The following is a 23973-nucleotide window of genomic DNA, read 5'->3' as shown; positions in this document are numbered from 1 at the left end:
TGGTCTTTAGGTCTGAGGGATAAATGGTCTTTAGGTCACAGAGATAAATTAATATTCTATTTTTAAATATGACTTCTTTGATCTTTAGTGTCAGGAATTAGAAATGAAATCACTTGTTATCTTGGAATTATGCGGGAGTCTAAAGAGATAGAAAAATCCTTTTTTAAATACGGCTTCTATAATCTTTAGGTCACAGAGATAAATTAATATTCTATCGAAACCATAATAGTGTAGCTAGGAACACCTACAAGATGAAGATATTAACGCGGAAAATGGTTTCCTAGGAATTTCAAATGTGACAGCGCAGGGATGCCAAAGCAAAAGGAACACGCAGAAATTACTTTTAGGGGATTATTTGGGCGAAACCGTTCGAGACATTTTAGAAGATGATTTAAGCAAAACCGTTTGAGGCATTTTAGAAGATGATTTAGAAGATGATTTGAGGGTGAAACTCTGTGGTCATTATAATACATAAGTTCCATTTGAACAGTCTTGTGAGGTCCGCTACCCCAACAACCCCCTACCCCAACCCCAAAGGGCCCCCACACCCCTACCCCAACCCCGAAGGAACCCTCCGGCCCCGAAGGAACCCCCCGGCCCCAAAGACCCCCGGGCCCCCAAAGGCCCCCCGGTCCCCAAACGGCCCCCGGGCTCCCAAAGGGCACCTGAGCCCCCAAAGGTATCCCGGGCCCCCAAAGGCCCCTCCGGCCTCCAAAGGCCCCCCGGCACCCCCAAAGGGCCCCCCTATTTTTTAATACTTTTTTATGTGCACTTGAGACATAGAACGGTCCCCCACATTTCAAAAGGCTTTATTATATCTTTTCAGAACAAGTTCCTTTCCTAATATTCCCTCCTAAACCCATTTTACAAGTTGATGTACTCATCCTTTCCACCACAACTTTACCTTACGACTTTTTCAATGCCCCAACGCCAAGCAAAACTGTTCAAACGGATTTTTTATGTTATTTCAGACCAAGTTTTTTTCGTAATATCCCTCTTAAGTCAATTTTACAACTTGAAGTACTCATACTTTTCACCCAAAAATTTATTTCATGTCTTTTTGAATATCCCATCACAAAGCAATACTTTCAAAAGGCTTTTTCATATATGTTCATAATAAAAATCAAATGTTATTCGTAAAACCACATGTATTTTAAATGTCTGCATCAAAGTAACTACGATCTTCTTTAATACCACCAAATGTTTACTGAACACACACAAATTTCTCTTAGAAATAATATTTTTCATCAACGATAGCACTTTTTCTGTTCGAACTAGCAAGTTTTCTGACAAAGATACAAAATTTTTTCTTAGAAGTAACATTTTTTTATTGTGATAACAACATTTCTGTCAGAAGTAGTAAGTTTTGCTTAACACTAACAAACCTTCTCATCAAAGTAAAGACATTTTACCTTAATACTAACATACTTTTACTGAACAAACACAAATTCCTCTTAGAAATAATATTTTTCGTCAGTGATAACACTTTTTCTGTTCGAACTAGCAAGTTTTCTACCAAAGATACCAATTTTTTTTAGAAGTAACATTTTTTTGACTGTGATAACAACTTTTCCGTCAGAAGTAGCAAGTTTTGCTTAACACTAACAAACCTTCTCATCAAAGTAACGACATTTTACCTTAATACAAACAGACTTTTACTGAACACACACCAATTTCTCTTAGAAATAATATTTTTCGTCAGTGATAACACTTTTTCTGTTCGAACTAGCAAGTTTTCTACCAAAGATGCCAAATGTTTCTTAGAAGTAGCATTTTTGATTATGATAAAAACTTTTCTGTCAGAAGAAGCAAGTTTTGCTTAACACTAGCAAACCTTCTCATCAAAGTAACGACATTTTACCTTAAAACTAACTTACTTTTACTGAATACACACAAATTTCTCTTAGAAATAATATTTTTCATCAGTGATAATACTTTTTCTGTTTGAACTTGCAACTTTTCTACCAAAGATACCAAATTCTTTTTTGAAGCAACATTTTTTGATTGTGATGACAACTTTTCTGTCAGAAGTAGCAAGTTTTGCTTAACACTAACAAAACTTTTCATCAAAGTAACAATATTTTACCTAAAACTAACTTACTTTTACTGAACACACACAAATTTCTCTTACAAATAATATTTCTCATCAGTAATAACACATTTTCAGTTCGAAATAGCAAGTTTTCTACCAAATATACCCAATTTTTTCTAAGAACTAACATTTTTTTATTGTGATAACAACTTATCTGTCAGAAGTAGCAAGTTTTGCTTAACACTAACAAACCTTCTCATCAAAGTAACGACATTGTACCTTAATACTCACATACTTTTACTGAACACACACAAATTTCTCTTAGAAATAATATTTTTTCATCAGTGATAACACTTTTTCGGTTCGAACTAGCAATTTTTCTGTCAAAGATACCAAATTTTTTCTCAGAATTAACAATTTTTTGATTGTGGTAACAATTTTTCTGTCAGAAGTAGCAAGTTCTGCTTAACACTAACAAACCTTCTCATCAAAGTAACGACATTTTACCTTAATACTAACATACTTTTAATCAACACACACAAATTTCTCTTAAAAATAACACTTGTCGTTAATGATAAAACGTTTTCTGTTTGAAATAGCAAGTTTTCTATCAAAGATAACAAATTTTTTCTTAGAAGTGACATTTTTTTTATTGTGACAACAACTTTTCCGTCAGAAGTAGAAAGTTTTGCTTAATACTAACAAACCTTCTCATCAAAGTAACGACATTTTACCTTAAAACTAACATACTTTTACTGAACACACACAATTTTCTCTTAGAAATAATATTTTTCATCAGTGATAACACTTTTTCTGTTCGAACTAGCAAGTTTTCTACCAAAGATACCAACTTTTGTCTTAGAAGTAACATTTTTTGATTGTGATAACAACTATTTTGTCAGAAGCAGCAAGTTTTGCTTAACACTAACAAACATTCTCATCAAAGTAACGACATTTTACCATAATACTAACTTACTTTTACTGAACACACACAAATATCTCTTAAAAATAATATTTTTCATCAGTGATAACACTTTTTCGGTTCGAACAAGCAACTTTTCTACAAAAGATACCAAATTTTTTTTTTGAAGTAAAATTTTTTGATTGTGATAACAACTTTTCTGTCAGAAGTAGCAAGTTTTGCTTAACACTAACTAACCTTCTCACCAAAGTAACGACATTTTACCTTAAAACTAACTTACTTTGACTGAACACACACAAATTTCTCTTAGAAATAATATTTTTCATCAGTGATAACACTTTTTTCTGTTCGAACTAGCAAGTTTTCTACCAAAGATACCAAATTTTTTTTTAGAAGTAACATTTTTTGACTGTGATAACAACTTTTCTGTCAGAAGTAGCAAGTTTTGCTTACCACTAACAAGAATTCTCATCAAAGTAACGACAATTTACCTTAATACTAACATACTTTTACTGAACACACACAAATTTCTCTTAGAAATAATATTTTTCATCAGTGATAACACTTTTTCTGTTCGAACTAGCAACTTTTCTACCAAAGTTGCCAAATTTTTTCTTTGAAGTAACAGTTTTTGATTGTGATTACACTTTTCTGTCAGAAGTAGCAAGTTTTGCTTAACACTAACAAATTTTCTCATCAAAGTAACAATATTTTACCTTAAAACTAACATACTTTTACTGAACACACTAAAATTTCTCTTAGAAATAATATTTTTCATCAGTGATAACACTTTTTCTGTTCGAACTAGCAAGTTTTCTGTCAAAGATACCAAATTTTTTCGTAGAATTAACATTTTTTGATTGTGATAACAACTTTTCTGTCAGAAGTAGCAAGTTTTGCTTAACACTAAAAAACCTTCTCACCAAAGTAACGACTTTTTACCTTAAAACTAACTTACTTTTACTGAACACACACAAATATATCTTAGAAATAATATTTTTCATCAATGATAACACTTTTTCTGTTCGAACAAGCAACTTTTCTACAAAAGATACCAAATTTTTTCTTAGAATTAATATTTTTTTATTGTGATAACAACTATTCTGTCAGAAGTAGCAAGTTTTGCTTAACACTAACAAACATTCTCATCAAAGTAACGGCATTCTACCTTAATACTAACATACTTTTACTGAACACACACAAATTTCTCTTAGAAATAATATTTTTCATCAGTGATAACACTTTTTCTGTTCGAACTAGCAAGTTTTCTACCAAAGATACCAAATTTTTTTTTGGAAGTAACATTTTTTGATTGTGATAACAACTTTTCTGTCAGAAGTAGCAAGTTTTGCTTAACACTAACAAACCTTCTCATCAAAGTAACAACATTTTACCTTAAAACTAACTTACTTTTACTGAACACACACAAATTTCTCTTAGAAATAATATTTTCCGTCAGTGATAACACTTTTTCTGTTCGAACTAGCAACTTTTCTACCAAAGATACCAAATTTTTTTTTGAAGTAACATTTTTTGATTGTGATAACTTTTCTGTCAGAAGTAGCAAGTTTTGCTTAACACTAACAAACATTCTCATCAAAGTAACAACATTTTACCTTAAAACTAACTTACTTTCACTGAACACACACAAATTTCTCTTAGAAATAATATTTTTCATCAATGATAACACTTTTTTCTGTTCGAAATAGCAAGTTTTCTACCAAAGATACCAAATTTTTTCTTAGAAGTAACATTTTTTGACTGTGATAACAACTTTTCTGTCAGAAGTAGCAAGTTTTGCTTACCACTAACAAGAATTCTCATCAAAGTAACGACAATTTACCTTAATACTAACATACTTTTACTGAACACACACAAATTTCTCTTAGAAATAATATTTTTCATCAGTGATAACACTTTTTCTGTTCGAACTAGCAACTTTTCTACCAAAGTTGCCAAATTTTTTCTTTGAAGTAACAGTTTTTGATTGTGATTACACTTTTCTGTCAGAAGTAGCAAGTTTTGCTTAGCACTAACAAATATTCTCATCAAAGTAACAATATTTTACCTTAAAACTAACATACTTTTACTGAACACACTTAATTTCTCTTAGAAATAATATTTTTCATCAGTGATAACACTTTTTCTGTTCGAACTAGCAAGTTTTCTGTCAAAGATACCAAATTTTTTCTTAGAAGTAACATTTTTTATTGTGGTAAAAACTTTTCTGTCAGAAGTAGCAAGTTTTGCTTAACACTAAAAAACCTTCTCACCAAAGTAACGACATTTTACCTTAAAACTAACTTACTTTTACTGAACACACACAAATATCTCTTAGAAATAATATTTTTCATCACTGATAACACTTTTTCTGTTCGAACAAGCAACTTTTCTACAAAAGATACCAAATTTTTTCTTAGAATTAACATTTTTTTATTGTGATAACAACTTTTCTGTCAGAAGTAGCAAGTTTTGCTTAACACTAACAAACATTCTCATCAAAGTAACGGCATTTTACCTTAATACTAACATACTTTTACTGAACTCACACAAATTCCTCTTAGAAATAATATTTTTCGTCAATGATAACACTTTTTCTGTTCGAACTAGCAAATTTTCTACCAAAGATACCAATTTTTTTCTTAGAAGTAATGTTTTGATTGTGATAACAACTTTTCTGTCAGAAGTAGCAAGTTTTGCTTAAAACTAACAAACATTCTCATCAAAGTAATGATGTTTTACCTTAAAACTAACTTACTTTTACTGAACACACTCAAATTTCTCTTAGAAATATTATTTTTCGTCAGTGATAAGACGTCTTCGGTTAGAACTAGCCAGTTTCTGCCAAAGATCCCAAATTATTTCTTATAAATAACATTTTTTATTCTGATAACAACTTTTCTGTCTGAAGTAGCAAGTTTTGAATTGAAGCTATCAAGTATTTTTCAATAGGTTGCATAGGTTGCATCAAGACGCTGGGTAATTGTAGACAGAGAAAAGCCAAGGCAGATAGTCCAATTAATTGAGAGGCAAATGTTTAAATGGCTGGGGCAGGGGTAAATGGCAGGAGTATGCATGACTCTCTTATTGGACACATACTTGTCACATAGTTTTCAAGGGCTTTCACTTCAGGCTCTTTTTCTAAATTGCCAAAAATTTCTTTTCGCGACAAACTTTTACTTCTAAAGTTAACCGAAATAATAGCTATCATTCCTGATTCAGTGTCAAATAGCAGTTTTTTTCACTAGACAGTTTTTTTTAAACACGTTTTTCAACTGTTGATTACTATGGGCTATGGTTTGTTCTTTACTAGGTTACAGTTGCCGCTGCAACCATGATGGGTAATACCAACTCAATTCGCTTCATTCTACTCCTCGAAGCAGTTCCCGTACACATGTCAAGGGTTATTGGCGGGTGCCACAGCTTGAACAAGTTCTGTACCTCCAATCATTCCTGCGTGCCACCTCTTCGACAACAAGTGATATAATAATAGTAGTGCATAATCACTTGTGTTCAGAACATATTTAAAAGTGTGACTGTAGGGTCAAGGGCATGGGTGTTGAAATAACATTTAATGAAAGACTTTTTTGACAGCACGGCATAACCAGCTTTTGTTTAAGAGCAGATGTCTTTGGAAGAAATAATATTCCGGGTTTTATTTAGAGACTTCTTGATGAATAAACAAAACCCCCTTGTAACAAATATTTATTAATAAACTACTATAAAAGTTCTACATCTGTATACTTAAAAAAATTTACAAATACTTCCGGCTGGTTCATAATCAATATTATGCAAAATGCTTGAGTGGTATTACCCCTTAATACGTTAAGAGGTGGCCCTAGCAGATCCAAAAAAAACCAGCTCTTTACGGGTCCGGCTGGTACCCCTCAATATTCCCGACAGCGCCCATCGGGTTAGGCAATATTCCTACGGTTCACTACCGCGGGTTAGGAAGTACTCCTACGGTTCCCTATACTACTAAGGCCTCCTTCCCTGGGGTAGGCATTGATACTGAAGTCCATCCCCGGGTTATGTAATACTTATATGGTTCCTTATACTTCTATGGACACCACCGCCCCCTCCCTCCTTCTATATGTATTCTCTTTATAAGTTATTTAAAATATTTTATTTTTACGCTTTTCCGTGTGATATTGACTATCTAGCGAAAATTGCTGAATATTAAAACCAGGGGCGCCATTGGGGGGAGGGGTGAGGGGCAGGGGGGGCGGTACCAAACCCTGATTTTCCAGGAGACCCAAGCTTCTGCCACAAAGGGTTGTTTGTACTCTGTCCAATTGTTTTGAAATTACTGTACGCCTATTAACCATTAACCTACTTGAGGTATGCGAGGCAGTATCATTAGTTAGCATAAAGTCAGTAGCCTATGGCAAACATCTTATTCAACATCTTATTTGTTTGTTATCATGAGTTTTTAAAGAGCTCAAAAGTGGCAATTGGCAGCCTCCAGGAAGAAGGAGAGAGAGGCAGAAAATCAGTCTTCTCTGAGTAGACGAATTAAGGAATAGAATCCGTGTGAACCATTTCAGCAAGTAAGTGTAAATTTGTGTTTCTGTTCTTTTGGGTTTCAATTTGCTGTTCCACTCACAGTTTCGGGGACTAAAAGAACTGAATTTCCCCGGAAAAAGGTTTTCCTTGGTTTTTTGTCATTTATGAGCAACATGGTTCACAAACTCCCTCAAATAAGCAGGTTCTGTTGATTATTATGAAAATTGATATTGTGTAGGAAAAATCCAGGGAAAATTGAGCATACTACCTTAAAAAAGCAGCATTCAGAAAATTTCAAACACCTGGTATTAATGTTAATGCAACAATAGTCTGATTAGACATGTACCCAAAGTAAAGAGATTTTTGGGGCTTTACTAATTGAAATGCACAGTTATCCTTAAGAAAAAAAACTGTATTTGGAAAACAAATTAAGTAATGCTTTATGTTTAAGGTAATATTTTTAGGACTTTTTGGAAAGGAGTGGGGGAGAAAGGGGGGCAAAATTATTTAACTTGGTCAATTAAATTTAATAATAAACTTACTCAAATTATTTGCCTTGCTCAAATTATCAACTAATCTTATATTACACATTCTTTATGTATTTTTTTCCGAGGCGGGGATACTTAAGGTTTTTTCTAGGAGAAAGTGGGAACAAAGGTAAAATAATAAACATTATGTCTTGTGAAAAAGTGTCAAATTTAACCGAAAGCTACAAAATGTTCACATTTTTAAGGTTTTCTATGAGGGGTGGAGCCAAACCTATGGTTATACATGTGGAGTCAGGTGCTTTGTCAAATGTGGAGTTGGCTCTATATATTGAGACACTGGTCAAATATATGGAATCAAATAAGTCAGAATGGCATTAAATAAGGATCTGATAAAAGGAGCTGAACAAGATCTTACCAAAAAAAGAGGTTAGTGTTGGATTGTGAAATAGTTTTCCGGCAAAAGGAATTGGATTTTTAGAGAATTCACTGAATTGAATTTTTTTTTCTTCTATTAAGCAACCCCTTCAGTTTAGCAGATGTGGTTTCCTTTGGTTTTTTTCTTTTTTTGTATAGCGTCTTTTCATCTTTTTATTTTACGTTCAAGGTAAAAAAAAAATTCAGTTTTGTGTGTGTTTTTTTTTTTGGTACAAGAATAGTATCTCTTTTGAACTAAAGTTACAAATTTCGGTGCTCAAAATATTTAAAGGTATGAAAAAACTTAATGCTTAATGCTAATTTGGGGCAAAGGAGCTTCAATAAAGTAATCTAGAAGACAAGATAGAATCTCCATTTAAAGAGGGCACCAGTAAAATATTTACTTTCTAAAACCGTTATTCTAATAAAACAGAAGGTTTATATACAAGAAATCAGGAGAAAAATCTCAATTGACAAACTACCTTCACCTCATCCCCCCCCCAAGCTAAGTAATAAGAATTGTACATCTAGTATTAAATATTCATTATCGAATTCTTAACGTTCGTACTAACGAATAAATATTCAATTACTATTTCAGTAGGTTTTTATTCCCTTAATTAAGAGTTTCGCCCATTTTTTTCTATCGTGAGCATCCAGTGCTCAAGTCGACGTTGCTCGATTCTGTACTAATAAGTGGCACAGAAAACCACATTGAGTAGTACACCGTATGAAGAGTTATAGAACTACGTCAAACATTTTTTTTTATATCTTGGTCGCTGTTCATTAGTCAGATACTCCCTTGTTCAAGTCGGGGAAAATGCGTCGCTAGCTATTTAGACCACAAACAAGCCAGCTTAGGCAAATTCGTATACCAGTTTATCGATGTCTGTGACTAATGGGCTAGACACGCTTAGCTGATTTCGGGCACCGATTTCAGCAAGGGTGTATTCCAGGTCGAGTGATCATAATTAACGATGCTGAGAGGCGGGGCTTATTGACAATTTTCGGTGATTAATCATCATTAATTACGTTCTAGACAAGGAATGTGCTAGGGCTTTAGAGCTTTAGGCATGCAATTAATCGTATTTAATGATTACCGTAAATTAATCGTACTTAAAGACGATTAATTACTGAAAACGTCACTAATCCCCGCCTCTTAGCATCGTTAATTATAATCACTCGACGTGGAATACACCCTTGCTGAAATTGGTTACCGAAATCAGCTACGTGTGCCTAGCCCTTAATTGCAGTAGAGAGGGCATAATAACTCCTGATTACACATAATTTATGCATGTTTTTATGGTTTTTGTCACTGAGAATGAAAAAACAGAATTTTTCTCACTTGAAAAAACATGGTTTTTTTCACTTTTATGGATGTTTCTTGGATGGTTATGTGTGTTGGTCAATTTATGTGTTGTTTTTCACGGATGTCAACAGCAATTTATGGATGTTTTTATGGTTTTTCTCACTGAGAATGAAAAAACAGGATTTTTCTCACTTTGATGTATTTTCATGGTTTAATGGAGTCAATGACACCTCTTTCAAGGTCGATTTCTTTGTTGTTCGTCCAGGTGTAATAACAGTGGGGGGTGAAGTTTGCACATGCGCATTGACGGTGGGAAGGGAGGCATTGAACTAGGACTCGAGGGGGAAGTAGATTTCCGAGAAATTGATTGCGTAGCCGAGGTGGAAGTGGATTTCCGAGAAATTGATTGCGTAATCGACTAGGACAAGTGAATTTCCAAGAAATTGATTTACATAATCGGTAGGGGAATGTATTGATCCGAAAACGGGAAACAGGATCACGTGTCTCCTTCGCACCCAATCAGGGGGCCGGTTACATAAGGTTTCCCATTACATCACAATTTATGCATGTTTTATTGTTTTTGTCACTGAGAATGAAAAACAGGATTTTTCTCACTTTGGTGTATTTTCATGGTTAGATTTCTGAGAAATTGATTTGCATAATCAGGGGGAATTATTGATTCACGAAAGGGGAATTAAGAAACAATTATGGCTTCTTTGGTCTTTAGGTCTGAGGGATAAATGGTCTTTAGGTCACAGAGGTACATTGATATTCTATTTTTAAATATAGCTTCCCTGATATTTAATGCCGAGAAGTAGAAATGAAATCACTTGTTAACTTAGAATTATGCGGGAGTCAAAGGAGATAGACAAATCCTTTTTTAAATACGGCTTCTCTAATCTTTAAGTCAGAGAGATAAATTGATATTCTATCGAAACCATAATAGTGTAGCTAGGAACACCTACAAGATGAAGATATTAACGCGGGAAATAGTTTCCTAGGAATTTAAAATGTGACAGCGCAGGGATGCCAAAGCAAAAGGAACACGCAGAAATAACGTTTAGGGGATTATTCGGGCGAAATCGTTCGAGACATTTTAGAAGATGATTTAAGCAAAACCGTTTGAGGCATTTTAGAAGATGATTTAGCAGATGATTTGAGGGTGAAACTCTGTGGTCATTATAATACACAAGTTCCATTTGATCAGTCTTGTGAGGTCCCCTACCCCAACAACCCCCCTACCCCAACCCCAAAGGGCCCCGACCCCCCTACCCCAACCCCGAAGGAACCCCCCGGCCCCAAAGACCCCCGGGCCCCCAAAGGCCCCCGAGTCCCCAAATGCCCTTCCAGGCTCCCAAAGGGCCCCTGAGTCCCCAAAGGTATCCCGGGCCTCCAAAGGCACTTCGGGCCTCCAAAGGCCCCCCGATACCCCCAAAGGGCCCCCCCCATTTTTTAATACTTTTTATGTGCACTTGAGACATAGAAGAACCCCCCACATTTCAAAAGGCTTTATTATATCTTTTTAGAACAAGTTCTTTTCTTAACATTCCCTCCTAAACCCATTTTACAAGTTGATGTACTCATCCTTTTCACCACAACTTTACCTTACGACTTTTTGAATAACCCAACGCCAAGCAGTACTTTTCAAAAGGCTTTTTTATATTATTTCAGAACAAGTTCTTTACGTAATGTCCCTCCTAAACCAATTTTACAACTTGAAGTACTCATCCTTTTCACCCACAACTTTACTTTATGGCTTTTTGAATATCCCATCACCAAGCAATACTTTCAAAGGGCTTTTTTATATCTTTTCAGAACAAAAATCAAATATTATTAAAAAAATCACAAGTATTTTAAATGTCTACATCAAAGTAACAACAATCTTTTTTAATACCACCAAATGTTTACTGAACACACACAAATTTCTCTTAGAAATAATATTTTTCATCAGTGATAACACTTTTTCTGTTCGAATTACCAAGTTTTCTGTCAAAGATACCAAATTTTTTCTTAGAAGTAACATTTTTTTATTGTCATAACAACATTTCCGTCAGAAGTATCAAGTTTTGCTTAACACTAATAGACCTTCTCGTCAAAGTAACGACATTTTACCTTAAAACTAGCTTACTTTTACTGAACACACACAAATTTCTCTTAGAAATAATATTTTTCGTCAGTAATAACACTTTTTCTGTTCGAACTAGTAAGTTTTCTACCAAAAATACCAAATTTTTTTTTTGAACTAACATTTTTTTACTGTGATAACAACTTTTCCGTCAGAAATAGCAAGTTTTGCTTAACACTAACAAACCTTCTCATCAAAGTAACGACATTTTACCTTAATACAAAAATACTTTTACTGAACACACACAAATTTCTCTTAGAAATAATATTTTTCGTCAGTGATAACACTTTTTCTGTTCGAACTAGCAAGTTTTCTACCAAAGATACCAAATTTTTTTTTTGAAGTAACATTTTTGATTGTGATAACAGCTTTTCTGTCAGAAGTAGCAAGTTTTTGCTTAACACTAACAAAACTTCTCATCAAAGTAACGACATTTTATCATAAAACTAACATACTTTTACTGAACACACAGAAATTTCTCTTAGAAATAATATTTTTCATCAGTGATAACACTTTTTCTGTTCGAATTAGCAAGTTTTCTACCAAAGATACCAATTTTTTTTTTAGAAGTAACAATTCTTTATTGTGATAACAACTATTCTGTCAGAAGTAGCAAGTTTTGCTTAACATAAGATTAAACTTGATGAAACTTATATATTTGAAATCAGAATTAAAATCTGATTCTTTTGATGTATCTATTGTTATCAAAATTCCGTTTTTTAGAGTTTCGGTTACCATTGAGCCGGGTCGCTCTTTACTTACAGTTCGTTACCACGAACTGTTTGAAATTAATGTAAAAATGAAATTACCTGTGCGAGGCCATAGATTAGCAGCAGAGATGTAAACAGACCAACTACGGCAAATAATATAATGCAGATATCTAGAAGAACGTTTACTAAAAGAAAGAAAGGTAATATCATGCTAAGATTAAAAAGAAAAAGTTAACAATAAAAGATTAGTTGTCTTTGAAAGCAAAATATGCTAAAATGCAAAATCCAAAAACTGAAAAGGAAAATCAGTTGGAACGTCCAGAGTGAATATCGCAATAGTATGTTTTAATAACAAATACGGTAATTGTATGATAAACCCATTACCGCTCAAATTTTTCATTCATATACGTATTATAGAACCGGTTTTTTTTCGTTAATTTCTTTCAGCTTAGCGTGAAACAAGACAAAGAAAAGTGGCAGAATAGATGGGAAATATATCATTTGGGCTATATATTTGCACATTAGGGTAGAGGGGAGGGGGTATATGGAAAGACTGAAGTTAGAAAGTAATTCTTACTGCATAACATGCAGAATAATTGTACCTAACACATTAGGCATGCAGACCTGCTATACTCTGCCCCCAACCCTACGCCCTAATGTGTAAATATACAGCGAAATTTTTTTTCTAAAGTATTATATTTGTATCTTACTTTGGTATACTTCATTAGAATTTAACGTCAGAGACATCGGCGCCCATAAGGGGGAGGGGGAGCCAGCCCCCTTGGCTGAATGACGCTGTCATATATTTGTATTAATTTAAATACTTTTTCCACAAAATGAGTTTTTCAAAGAAGAGTAAAGAGCTCGATTAAGCCAAAAATGGGCAGAAATGAAGTCGAGTAGTCCTCCAGTTGTAAAACTACCACAAATCATTATCAATAAATAAATGAAACTCACAACAAACATAAATTAGAATGAATATCTGAGTAATAATAAAAACAAGAAAAACTTAACATTAGCCTACTAGGGCTGACAACCCCCATGCCTTTTTTCAAGACCAGAACATAATTTAGGCTTTATTAAAAAAAAAAAAAAAATACCGTGGATTGTCAATTTAATATTTATTCTTTAAAGTAGTAAAAAGTGTAAAAAAAAAGTGAATAAAAAAAGCTTTTTACTTATTTAAGTAAAAAAAGCGAAAACATTTAAACATATTTTGTTTTTAGTTAAGCGCACATTGTGTTCTGGTATTGAGCAAGCACGGGGGTTATCATCCCTACTCATACTAATGTTTGCTCGTTTCAAGTTTGATTTAGCTATCGGTTCTAATTCATACTCATTTAGGGTAGCTTTTGTTTGTTAATGGGGATTTTTGGGAGGTTTAAATTTGGACGACTGCTTGATTTTATTTTTGCACATTTTTGGCTTAATAGAGCTCTTTGATTTCGTTTGAAAATCTTGCTTTGTGGAAAAAGTGTTTTTAGATTAATTTCTGTTCGTTTTTTATTGACATAGTCATTTTTATGAAAAAAAAAATACTTTATATATTTTGTTGTTTTTTTTCCTATAAGAACCCATACTTTGGCTTGCTATTCGTATGTTGGGAGAAACCTTTTTAAAAACTTTTAATCCTGAACACAAATAGTATTTTTTAATTTAATTTTATACCTCCTCAAGTGGACCACAAAAAGTGAAACTTAATATCATTCCCAAAAGATTCTATCTATGCTCTTTGATGACCTAGATACACTTACAATTTATTTATTTGTTTAAAATGCAAGAGCAGAAGTAATAACAGTAATTGCCCTGAAACCTTCAACTTAATACGCCCAGTCGTTCTCGATATATTGCTGAAGTGTCTTATTGGCAATCGCAAACACAATGCCTTTTAGTTTGGTTTTAAAGTAACATTTAGTTATATAGTATCATGGACCAATTGCATAATCGTGAGGGGGTTGACATGACCAACATCCCTAATGACATAGTCGTTTGACCGTTCTACTATGCTGAACAAAATAGTTGTCTCAAAATTTTGACTGGATATGTTTGGGAACTAAATTGGTTCGAGAGACGGGCTGATTGCTCTCCAGTCGCTTTTTATTCGTAGAAAGGATACTAGAACTTTTTTTTTTTCCCTCTGATCACTTTGACTCTAAAAAGAGAACTATAACTTCTGATTACCAATCCAATGATGCCTCTTTAAGTTTATACGACCACCATTTGTATAAGAACCTTATATGCCCCCGGGGCGTAACATATAACCCATGCCCTGCGGGCTATGGGGGGGGGGGAAGATCATCCTCAAAGAAATAATTTCTGGACCTTTCACCCACGCTGAACAAAATGACTTTATCAAAAATTATGATAGGATGTGTTTGGGGAAATGATGGGTGTAGGGGGGGGCGGTTGATCTCCAATTACTTTTGGCTGTTAAAATGGCCAGTAGAACTTCTGATTACCGATCAAATGAGCCCCCTTCGAGATTTATGCGACCACCCTTTCTATAAAAAAAAAAAATATCCCCCAGGGCATAACTTACAACCCTTGCCCTGAGGGATGTGTGGGGGAGGGGTAGTCATCCTCAAAGTCATAATTTCCGGACCTTTAAACTACGCTGAACTAAATGGCTATCTCAAAATTTTTATTGGATGTTTCTTGGGAAGTGATTGAGACTGGGGAGGGGGAGCTGGTTGCCCTCCATGATCTCTTTTTGAAGTTCCTATGACATTTCTTTCTATAAAAAGCGCGCTGGTCTAAAATAGGCAGCGCTATCGCGCTGCCTGTGATATTTTGTCATTTATTCTTTAAAGTAGAAACAAGTGTAAAAAAAGTGAGTAAAAAAAGGTTTTTTACTTATTTAAGTAAAGCACAAATTATGTTCTGGTCTTGAGAAGGCATGGGGGTTTTCATCCCTACTAATGTTAATTTTTGCTCGTTTCGAGTTTGACTCGGCTATTTATTCTAATTTCTATTCGTTTTGAGTTTCATTTATTTATTGATAGTGATTTGTGGTAGTTTTACGCTTGGATGATTACTTTACTTCATTTCTCCCCGTTTTTGGCGTAATAGAGCTCTTTACTTTTCTTTGAAAAACTTATTTTTTGGAAAAAGTTTTTTTAGATTATTTTCTGCTCGTTTTTCATTGACATAGTCATTTTCATGAAAAAATTTTTCCTATAAGAACCCGTACTTTGGCTTGCTATTCGTATGTTGGGAGAAACTTTTTTAACAATTTTCATTCCTGACACAAATAGTATTTTTTAGTTTGATTTTATACCCCCTCAAGTGGACCTTAAAAAATAAAATTTAATATCATTCCCAAAATATTCTATCTGTGCTCTTTGACAACCTAGATACACTACACTTACAATTTATCTATTTGTTTAAAATGCAAGAGCAGAAATAATAACAGCAATTGCCCCGAAACCTTCAACTTAATACGCCCAGTCGTTCTCGATATATTGCTGAAGTGTCTTATTGGCAACTGCAAACACAAATGCCTTTTAGTTTGGTTTTAAAGTAGCATTTAGTTATATAGCATCATGGACCAAATGCATAATTGTGGGGGGTTGACATGCCCAATATCCCTAAGGACATAGTTGTTTGACCGTTCTACTATGCTGAACAAAATAGTTGTCTCTAAGTTTTTACTGGATGTGTTAGGGAAATAAATCGGCGCGAGAGACGGGCTGATTGCTCTCCAGCAGGGCTTCCACTTATAGGGAGATTACCCTATTTTAGGGAGAAATCACATCTTTTAGGGACACTTATTACGAATCTAGGGACAAAGGGAAATCTGGGATAAAGTAAGGATTTTTAGGGAAATCTTGGGTAAAGTACGGATTTCAAGGAAAAATTTTATTTTTTCAAACAAAAGGCTGAAAAATTCTCAAAGATTGCTTATGCTCGGTTTTTAAAAAAGCTTATGTAGCAACACTGGCTTACGGTGCTGTAATTGCCGAAATTTCAAAAAGGTGAACCCTGGAATACTATTTAGGTAGCCTAGTATTTATTTTATCCTTATGCAATGGCTTTGATTGGTGTAAACTACCGACATTAGGAAGTATTGGTTAGGCTTTGCAGCAATTTTGGGCAAGGTTTATATTAACGGATTATTCAGATAGCTAAGAAATAAACTTACCTCTGTAGTCAGAATTGCATCCTCAATCAAAATTTAACATGCATTTGTGTCTGAAATAAACTTTACCCCCTGAACTTTACCATCACTAAAATGAATTTAGTGATGGATTGCCTCAAGGTCGTACTAACTGCATCAAATAAGTCATTGAAAAAAAAACTCGATTCCCTAGCAAAATATCATTGGATTTTGTACAAATATTACTAATGTCAGGTTTGGAGCAAATAGATCTGCATCAACGCTAATGAAAGCCATGGTGTACCATATATTGAATGTGAAATGCTCATGCCATCTTATTCACTTATGTTCATCCTATGCATGCTTGTCACTTCCAAAGACACTAGTAGACCTGGCGCGAAATATCTATACCCACTTTTCTAGAAGCACTTCCATATGAGATAAGTATGCTGAATTTCCGGAGTTCTTTCAATCCAAATCACTCATTTCTTGTACAGGGATAAATCTGTTGGCTGTTCCCCGCATCCAGGCTTGCATGAAGAGGCTTTTCGAGCATCAGGTTGCTTTTAGTCAGTATTTCATATAAACCACGTTTGACGACCCAACTGCAACCAATGACTTTGTCTTGTCAACATTACAAATCAAGTTCACAAAGCCATAGCTTGAATTCATGGACTACTCTCTTGGCCTCTCCAACAAATTCAACAAAGTTTTTCAATCTTAGCTTCCAGTTCTTCACTCCCGATGTTGCATCTAAATTCATGAAACTGGACTATATTCGCAGTTTTGCTTTGTTTACCATACTCGATCCTTACCTTTCAAGTGAGTATCTGCCTTTAAACCAGACATATGGGGGAATAGCTGCAACCGATTCAATGCAAGGACTCGTAGATGCTCAAGGGCCAAGTGATAATATTGATCGCTTTTACCAGTCCTGTTGAAAATACTATATAGTCCTAATCAAGCACATCCAAAACCCTTTCAAGACCCTTTGGTTGAACCAAGGAATGCAAGAAATTTGAAACCAAAATCTCTAAGGCTACTGTTTGTAAGATTTCCTGTTCTAAGAGAAAAGTGTTGCCTCCAGAAAATGGACATAGAATGGAGGTCACAAGCAATGACTGATGTCACTGAGCTTCATTTGGGAGATTCCAGAGTTGAAAACCTGTCAGTTGAACAGTACTGGATAAAGATATTTAGTCTGGAGACTCGCAGTGCCGAAATCAAGCATCCGGAATTGCGGAAGCGCATATCACTCATCTTCTCTTTACCTTTTAGCAATGTCCCAACTGAGCCTTTGCTTAGTCCCCTGAAACTAATCAAAACAGACATCCCAAATAGTCTCAAGAATGTCACACTAGGCCCACTTGTTTCAGTCAATTACTGGTTGAAAAACGAAGATAAAACTTTATCAACTGTCAGCATACCAAAAGCTGTCAGTGGCTTCAAGACGAAGGCAAACGCTAAGTGCGATGAAGTGCTGGAGATGACACTTAATTATTAAATGTTCTTATGTGTTCTAGGTAGTGAAAAAGATGTTATATATATATATATATATATATATATATATATATATATATATATATATATATATATATATATATATATATATGTTACATATATATATATTATTTATTCATAGTAGTTTCTCATAGGTTCAAATTTGATTTGTCTAATGACCAATGTTGAACAGTATCAGATATTAATAAGTATAAAGATATAAGAGGAAGAGATGGGTTGAGGCAGTTTCCTTTTATATAGGAGATTATTTTTGTTGGATTGAAGTCTTAATGTCAGTCTTCACTTTCATTAGAAAAAAAGTTTTTTTGTTCAACTCCTTCTTAAGAGCAATGGTATTTATGGTACTTGTATGATATACAAACTACCTAATATTCTTCTAATATGTTTCTCTGACCATGTGCGCCCATAGGCTGAATTTTAGCGGGGGAGGGGGGGCAACCTGGTCTAATCAGCACTTCCAATTCTGTATAATTGAAATCCCAAGACAAAATATCACAGGCAGCACGATAGCGCTGCCTATTTTAGTTCAGGGCACTTCTTATAAAAAAGAAATGTCATAGGAACTTCAAAAAGAGCTCATGGAGGGAAACCAGCTCCCCCTCCCCAGCGTCAATCACTTCCCCAGATACATCCAATCAAAGTTTTAAGATATCCATTTAGTTCAGCGTTGTTAAAATTCCGGAAATTATGAATTTGAGGATGACAACCCCTCCCCCCCCCACCAGCCCGCAGGGCAAGGGTGGTAAGTTATGCCATGGGGGATATAAGCATTTTTTATAGAAAGGGTGGTCGTAAACCTCGGAGAGGGCTCATTTTATTGGTAATCAGAAGTTCTACTGGCCTTTTTAACAGTCAAAAGTAATTAGAGGTCAACCGCCCCCCCTACACCAATCATTTCCCCAAACACATCCAATCATAGTTTTTTTTTATAAAGGCATTTTGTTCAGCGTGGTTGAAAGGTCCATAAATTATTTCTTTGAAGATGACCTCCCCCTCCCCCCCATAGCCCTCAGGGCAAGGGTTTTAATTTACGCCCAGGGGGCATATAAGGTTCTTATACAAATGGTGGTCGTATAAACTTCAAAGAGGCATCATTGGATTGGTAATCAGAAGTTGTAGTTCTCTTTTTAGAGTCAAAGTGATCAGAGGGCAAAAAAAAGGTTCTAGTATCCTTTCTACGACTAAAAAGTGACTGGAGAGCAGAGCTTCCACTTTTCAATTTTCCCTATTTTTATATCAATTTTCCCTTAAATTCCCTATGTTTAAGTCTCATTTCTCCCTATTTTTCTCCCTAGAAAGAAGGGATATTTTGCTTTAGATTTCCACACAATCTACATGATTTGATGATGCACAGCACTGCATCAAATTGTTATTTTTTACTTCAGATATATATATATATATATATATATATATATATATATATATATATATATATATATATATATATATATATAAAAAAGAGAACTACAACTTCTGATTACCAATCCAATGATGCCTCTTTGAAGTTTATACGACCACCATTTGTATAAGAACCTTATATGCCCCCTGGGCGTAACTTAAAACCCTTGCCCTGAGGGCTATGGGGGGAGGGGGAGGTCATCCTCAAAGAAATAATTTATGGACCTTTCAAACACGCTGAACAAAATGACTTTATAAGAAAAACCGTGATTGGATGTTTTTGGGGAAATGATTGGTGTAGCGGGGGGGGCGGTTGACCTATAATAACTTTTGACTGTTAAAAAGGCCAGTAGAACTTCTGATTACCAATCAAATGAGCCCTCTCCGAGGTTTACGACCACCCTTTCTATAAAAAAACCTTATATCCCCCAGGGCATAACTTACAACCCTTGCCCCGAGGGCTATGGGGGGGGGGGGGTTGTCATCCTCAAATTCATAATTTCCAGAATTTTAACACCCCTGAACTAAATGGATATCTTAAAATTTTGATTGGATGTATCTGGGGAAGTGATTGACGCTGGGGAGGGGGAGCTGGTTTCCCTCCGTGAGCTCTTTTTGAAGTTCCTATGACATTTCTTTTTTATAAGAAGTGCCCTGATCTAAAATAGGCAGCGCTATCGTGCTGCCTGTGATATTTTGTCTTGGGATTTCAATTATACAGAATTGGAAGTGCCGATTAGACCAGGTTGCCCCCCCCCCCTCCCCCTCTAAAATTCAGCCTATGGGCGCACATGGTCAGAGAAACATATTAGAAGAATATTAGGTAGTTTGTATATCATACAAGTACCACAAATACCATTGCTCTTAAGAAGGAGTTGAACAAAAAAACTTTTTTTCTAATGAAAGTGAATACTGACATTAAGATTTCAATCCAACAAAAATAATCTCCTATATAAAAGGAAACTGCCTCAACCCATCTCTTCCTCTTATATCTCTATACTTATTAATATCTGATACTGTTCAACATTGGTCATTAGACAAATCAAATTTGAACCTATTAGAAACTACTATGAATAAATAAGTGAATTCTAAAACGAACAGTAATTACTAGTATTAATAAAGTCAAACTTGAACAAATGCAATTACCAGAATAGAAGTTTTGCTAGAGCCCCTTCTGACCTCCTCCCTTCAAATAAAGATATACTAACAGCACCACCCCCCTAACACACACACGGGCTTGGTAGTTGGAGGCTCACTGAAACCGATTAACGTTTTGACAGTCTTTTATATTTATTAACCTTTAAAAAATGATCAATTTTCCTGGAATATAAATAAAAAAGAGATCAGTGTCTTTAAAAATATAGTTATTTAGTTTATTAAATAATTAAGAAACAAAAACAATCAAGAAAAAGACAATACCAGACGAGTTTTCAATGACAATATTCAACACTACAAGCAAAAGATTATCCGGTATGGTTATGATCCTTTCCACGTAGCTCAGGGTTATGCTTTTATGTAAATATTTCCCATGCACTTATTATGAAATCTGACATATATTATTATTACCCAAATCCTGATTACATAGTAAAAATACTGGGCTGTAATCTTCAAAGTTGGTAATTGTAATAAATAAAAGAATTTGAACGTATAACGCAATTATAAGCAAAAATAGTGTAATTTCATCGACAACATTATTACATCACAAACAACATACTTACTGTCTCTTATGATAATTTTTTGAAAATGGTTTATCCAAGCTATATTTCAGAAGAACATCAAAAATGTCAATCCATTTTGCCAAATTTTGTTCTCTATGACTATGAGCTGCTCATACGTTCATTACTTTACGGTACCCAAGTTAAGTTAAATCTATGATGTCCAAGTAACATGAAGGGTTGCCGTGGGGATAGGCGTTTACCGCCAGAAAATGCCCCCCGTAAAACGTTCCCGGATAATAACCCCCCAGAGATTTTACTCTCACGGAAAATGCCCTCCGAGAACCCCCCCCCCCGCCACGTAAAATACTCCCCCAGAAAATACACTTTCTGGAAAATACCCCCCCCCCCTTTTTTTTAAATATCCCTCGCAGGTATTTTCCGGAAGAAACACTTCATAAACATTAGGGTTGTTTAATTGGAATAAAAAACTTTTTCTTAGAAATAGAACCTTTAGCGTAACAAGTAAGTGATTGAGGAGAGGTAGCACCCCCCCCCCCCCCACCTCATATATTGAATAATTTTTGTCTTTTTCAATGTTGTTCTATACTTTCAGTCGAAAAAACTTATTTTTAAATTTTAATTTCTGATCGTTAATCTGATCATCACATGAAACCCAACTTCCCCCGAAGTGGTTTCAGGCATCCATCCCCTACCCCCACTATGCACCCACGGACACTCGTCACAACAGATGATTCGAAATTATACCTCACTGTACACAATTTTATCTAACATAACCTGAATGTTGGTCACTGCATTCAGGTCACTTGGTCACTAAACTCTCAACTTGGTCCCTACTAGGACACTACTATTCTACCCCCCTGCCTAAGCACCAATAATAAAGGCTTAGACTGAAAACATATGTGGGAACTAAGAAGGATTAGACAACAAGTCCCCAAAACTCATTTAGTTTTCATCTGAAAGGCTCAGTGATGTTTAGAAAATTAGGCCATTGGAACGTGCCCCTTTTGGTATCTTCTCCTCCCCCCCCCCTAGGCAAAGATCTGTCACCTCTCCTTAATGATAGACCACTGCATTATGAAGCAAATCGCTTCAACTAAATAATAGATTAAAATAAGCGCTATAAGCATTTTTTTGCAATAAGAATGGAGGCGTCACCTTGCACCCTCCTGTCACCCTTCTGGACAGTACCCACATTCTTACATGGAAAAATCTTCCAGACAATTTGATCCCCGCTGAAAGGAAATTATTCAAAATTTCCTCCCCACTAATTACTCCCCCAAACAATCCCCACTGCAAAAAATTCTCCGGAGAAAAAATGTCCGTACGTTTCCCAATAGCCTATAAGCAAGGGACAAGTTTACAAAACTTAAAAAGGCAATTAAACTTCTACAATGGGATTCTCTGCTTTTTTTAGTTTGGGAGGGGGGAGATACTGAAAGGGTGTATTTTAATGCCAAAATATCCTAGCTCTCATCAGGGGCGGATCCAGGATTTTTATTTTAGGGGAGGGCGCAAAATAGGTTGATCCGATAAACTTGTGTTAGGAGCAAGTTCAATTAAAGCAAACTTGCGTTAATTAAGTAAATTAAACTACTCTAGACTGCGTTAGGGGGGCGTGCCCCCCTCGCCCCTCCCCTCGATCCGCCATTGGCTCTCATTAAGCCTTGAGATAAACGCATAATTAGTTCTAAGGGAGAGACGAGGGGAGGGTAAAGGTAGAAATTAATGTATAATCCCCAGGGCCGTAACTAGGACTTTTGTCTGGGGGGGATTTTTTTTTGGGAGGGTACAAAAAACTTTTAAAAATGCATCGAAATGCTTAGGGAGGAAGGGAGGGAGATATGAGATACCTCAAAGGATGCAATTTAATGCCAAAACATCCCAGCTCTTATTGAGCCTTCGGAAAAATACATGGGAGTTCTATGGGAGACACGAAGGGAGGGTAGAGGAAGAAACTGATGTATAATCCCCAGGACTATACCAGACAATAACCAGGACTCATGTTTCGAGGGAGAGGGTTTTATTTGGGGGGGGGGACAAAAAAAACGTTTAGAAAACGTATCAAAACTGTGAAATTGATATTTACTCTTTAATGATTTCTGGGAATATTTTTGGTCTACTGTGTTATTATAAAAGTAAAGAGTAACAATAAACCCCAAAATGAGCAGAATTTCTTTCGTATAGGAGGGGGACTTTCCCTTCCTCGTCCATGCATCCACTTGATGGTCGCAGAAACTTTGAAGGGTGCTTATTAGATTAGAAATTGAGATTTCTAGTTCTTATTTATAATTCGAAAGTGATTGGAGACCAGCCAGCCACGTGGGTTGGGGGGGGAGGGTATTTTCCTCAGGGGTATTTTCCGTCTGCGTTATTTTCGATGTGTATGTGGGGGGGGGGGGTTTCAGGGGGTATTTACCACAGGGGGGCATTTTTCACCGGAGGTACTTTTCCGTGGGGGTGTTTCCCAGTTTTTTTCTGCGGGGGGGGTCTTTCTTCAGGAGGGGAGAGGTTAATTTTCAGGGGGGTTTTCCAGGGGGCATTTTCTTCAGGGGAGTATTTTCCGATGGTATTTTCCAGGAGGGTATTTTCCGGGGGGTAAACGCCGGGCACGCGATGCGATAGCCTTTGGTTGCCTTCACTGACAGAAATGTTGAGGGACCAAGGCTTTGTTTTTGTTTCTATCTCTAAAGAACACTATGATTGTAGATCTGTCAACAGTTTGAAATATTACGTCTTCAAAAAGCTATGATAACACGTTCCTCAGAGACGGTCTAAA

The 23973-nt window shown here is 35.4% G+C and overlaps 1 protein-coding gene across 1 annotated transcript in view; it reads right to left on the bottom strand.

The window, feature by feature from the left end:
* Positions 1-23973, bottom strand: part of LOC148952231 (uncharacterized) — a 168259-nt gene that overhangs the window by 68884 nt on the left and 75402 nt on the right. Inside the window, exon 3 of the mRNA XM_089089160.1 lies at positions 12603-12688. Coding sequence (XP_088945286.1) covers positions 12603-12688 — 86 coding nt within the window. The remainder of the gene's footprint in view (positions 1-12602; positions 12689-23973) is intronic.

This window comes from Artemia sp. Qi Xiang Cuo, chromosome 5, assembly GCF_049724085.1.
Source record: "Artemia sp. Qi Xiang Cuo chromosome 5, ASM4972408v1, whole genome shotgun sequence".
NCBI lineage: Eukaryota > Metazoa > Arthropoda > Branchiopoda > Anostraca > Artemiidae > Artemia > Artemia sp. Qi Xiang Cuo.
The sequence above is the reverse complement of the archived record's forward strand: the minus strand, read 5'-3'. Positions and strand labels throughout refer to the sequence as shown.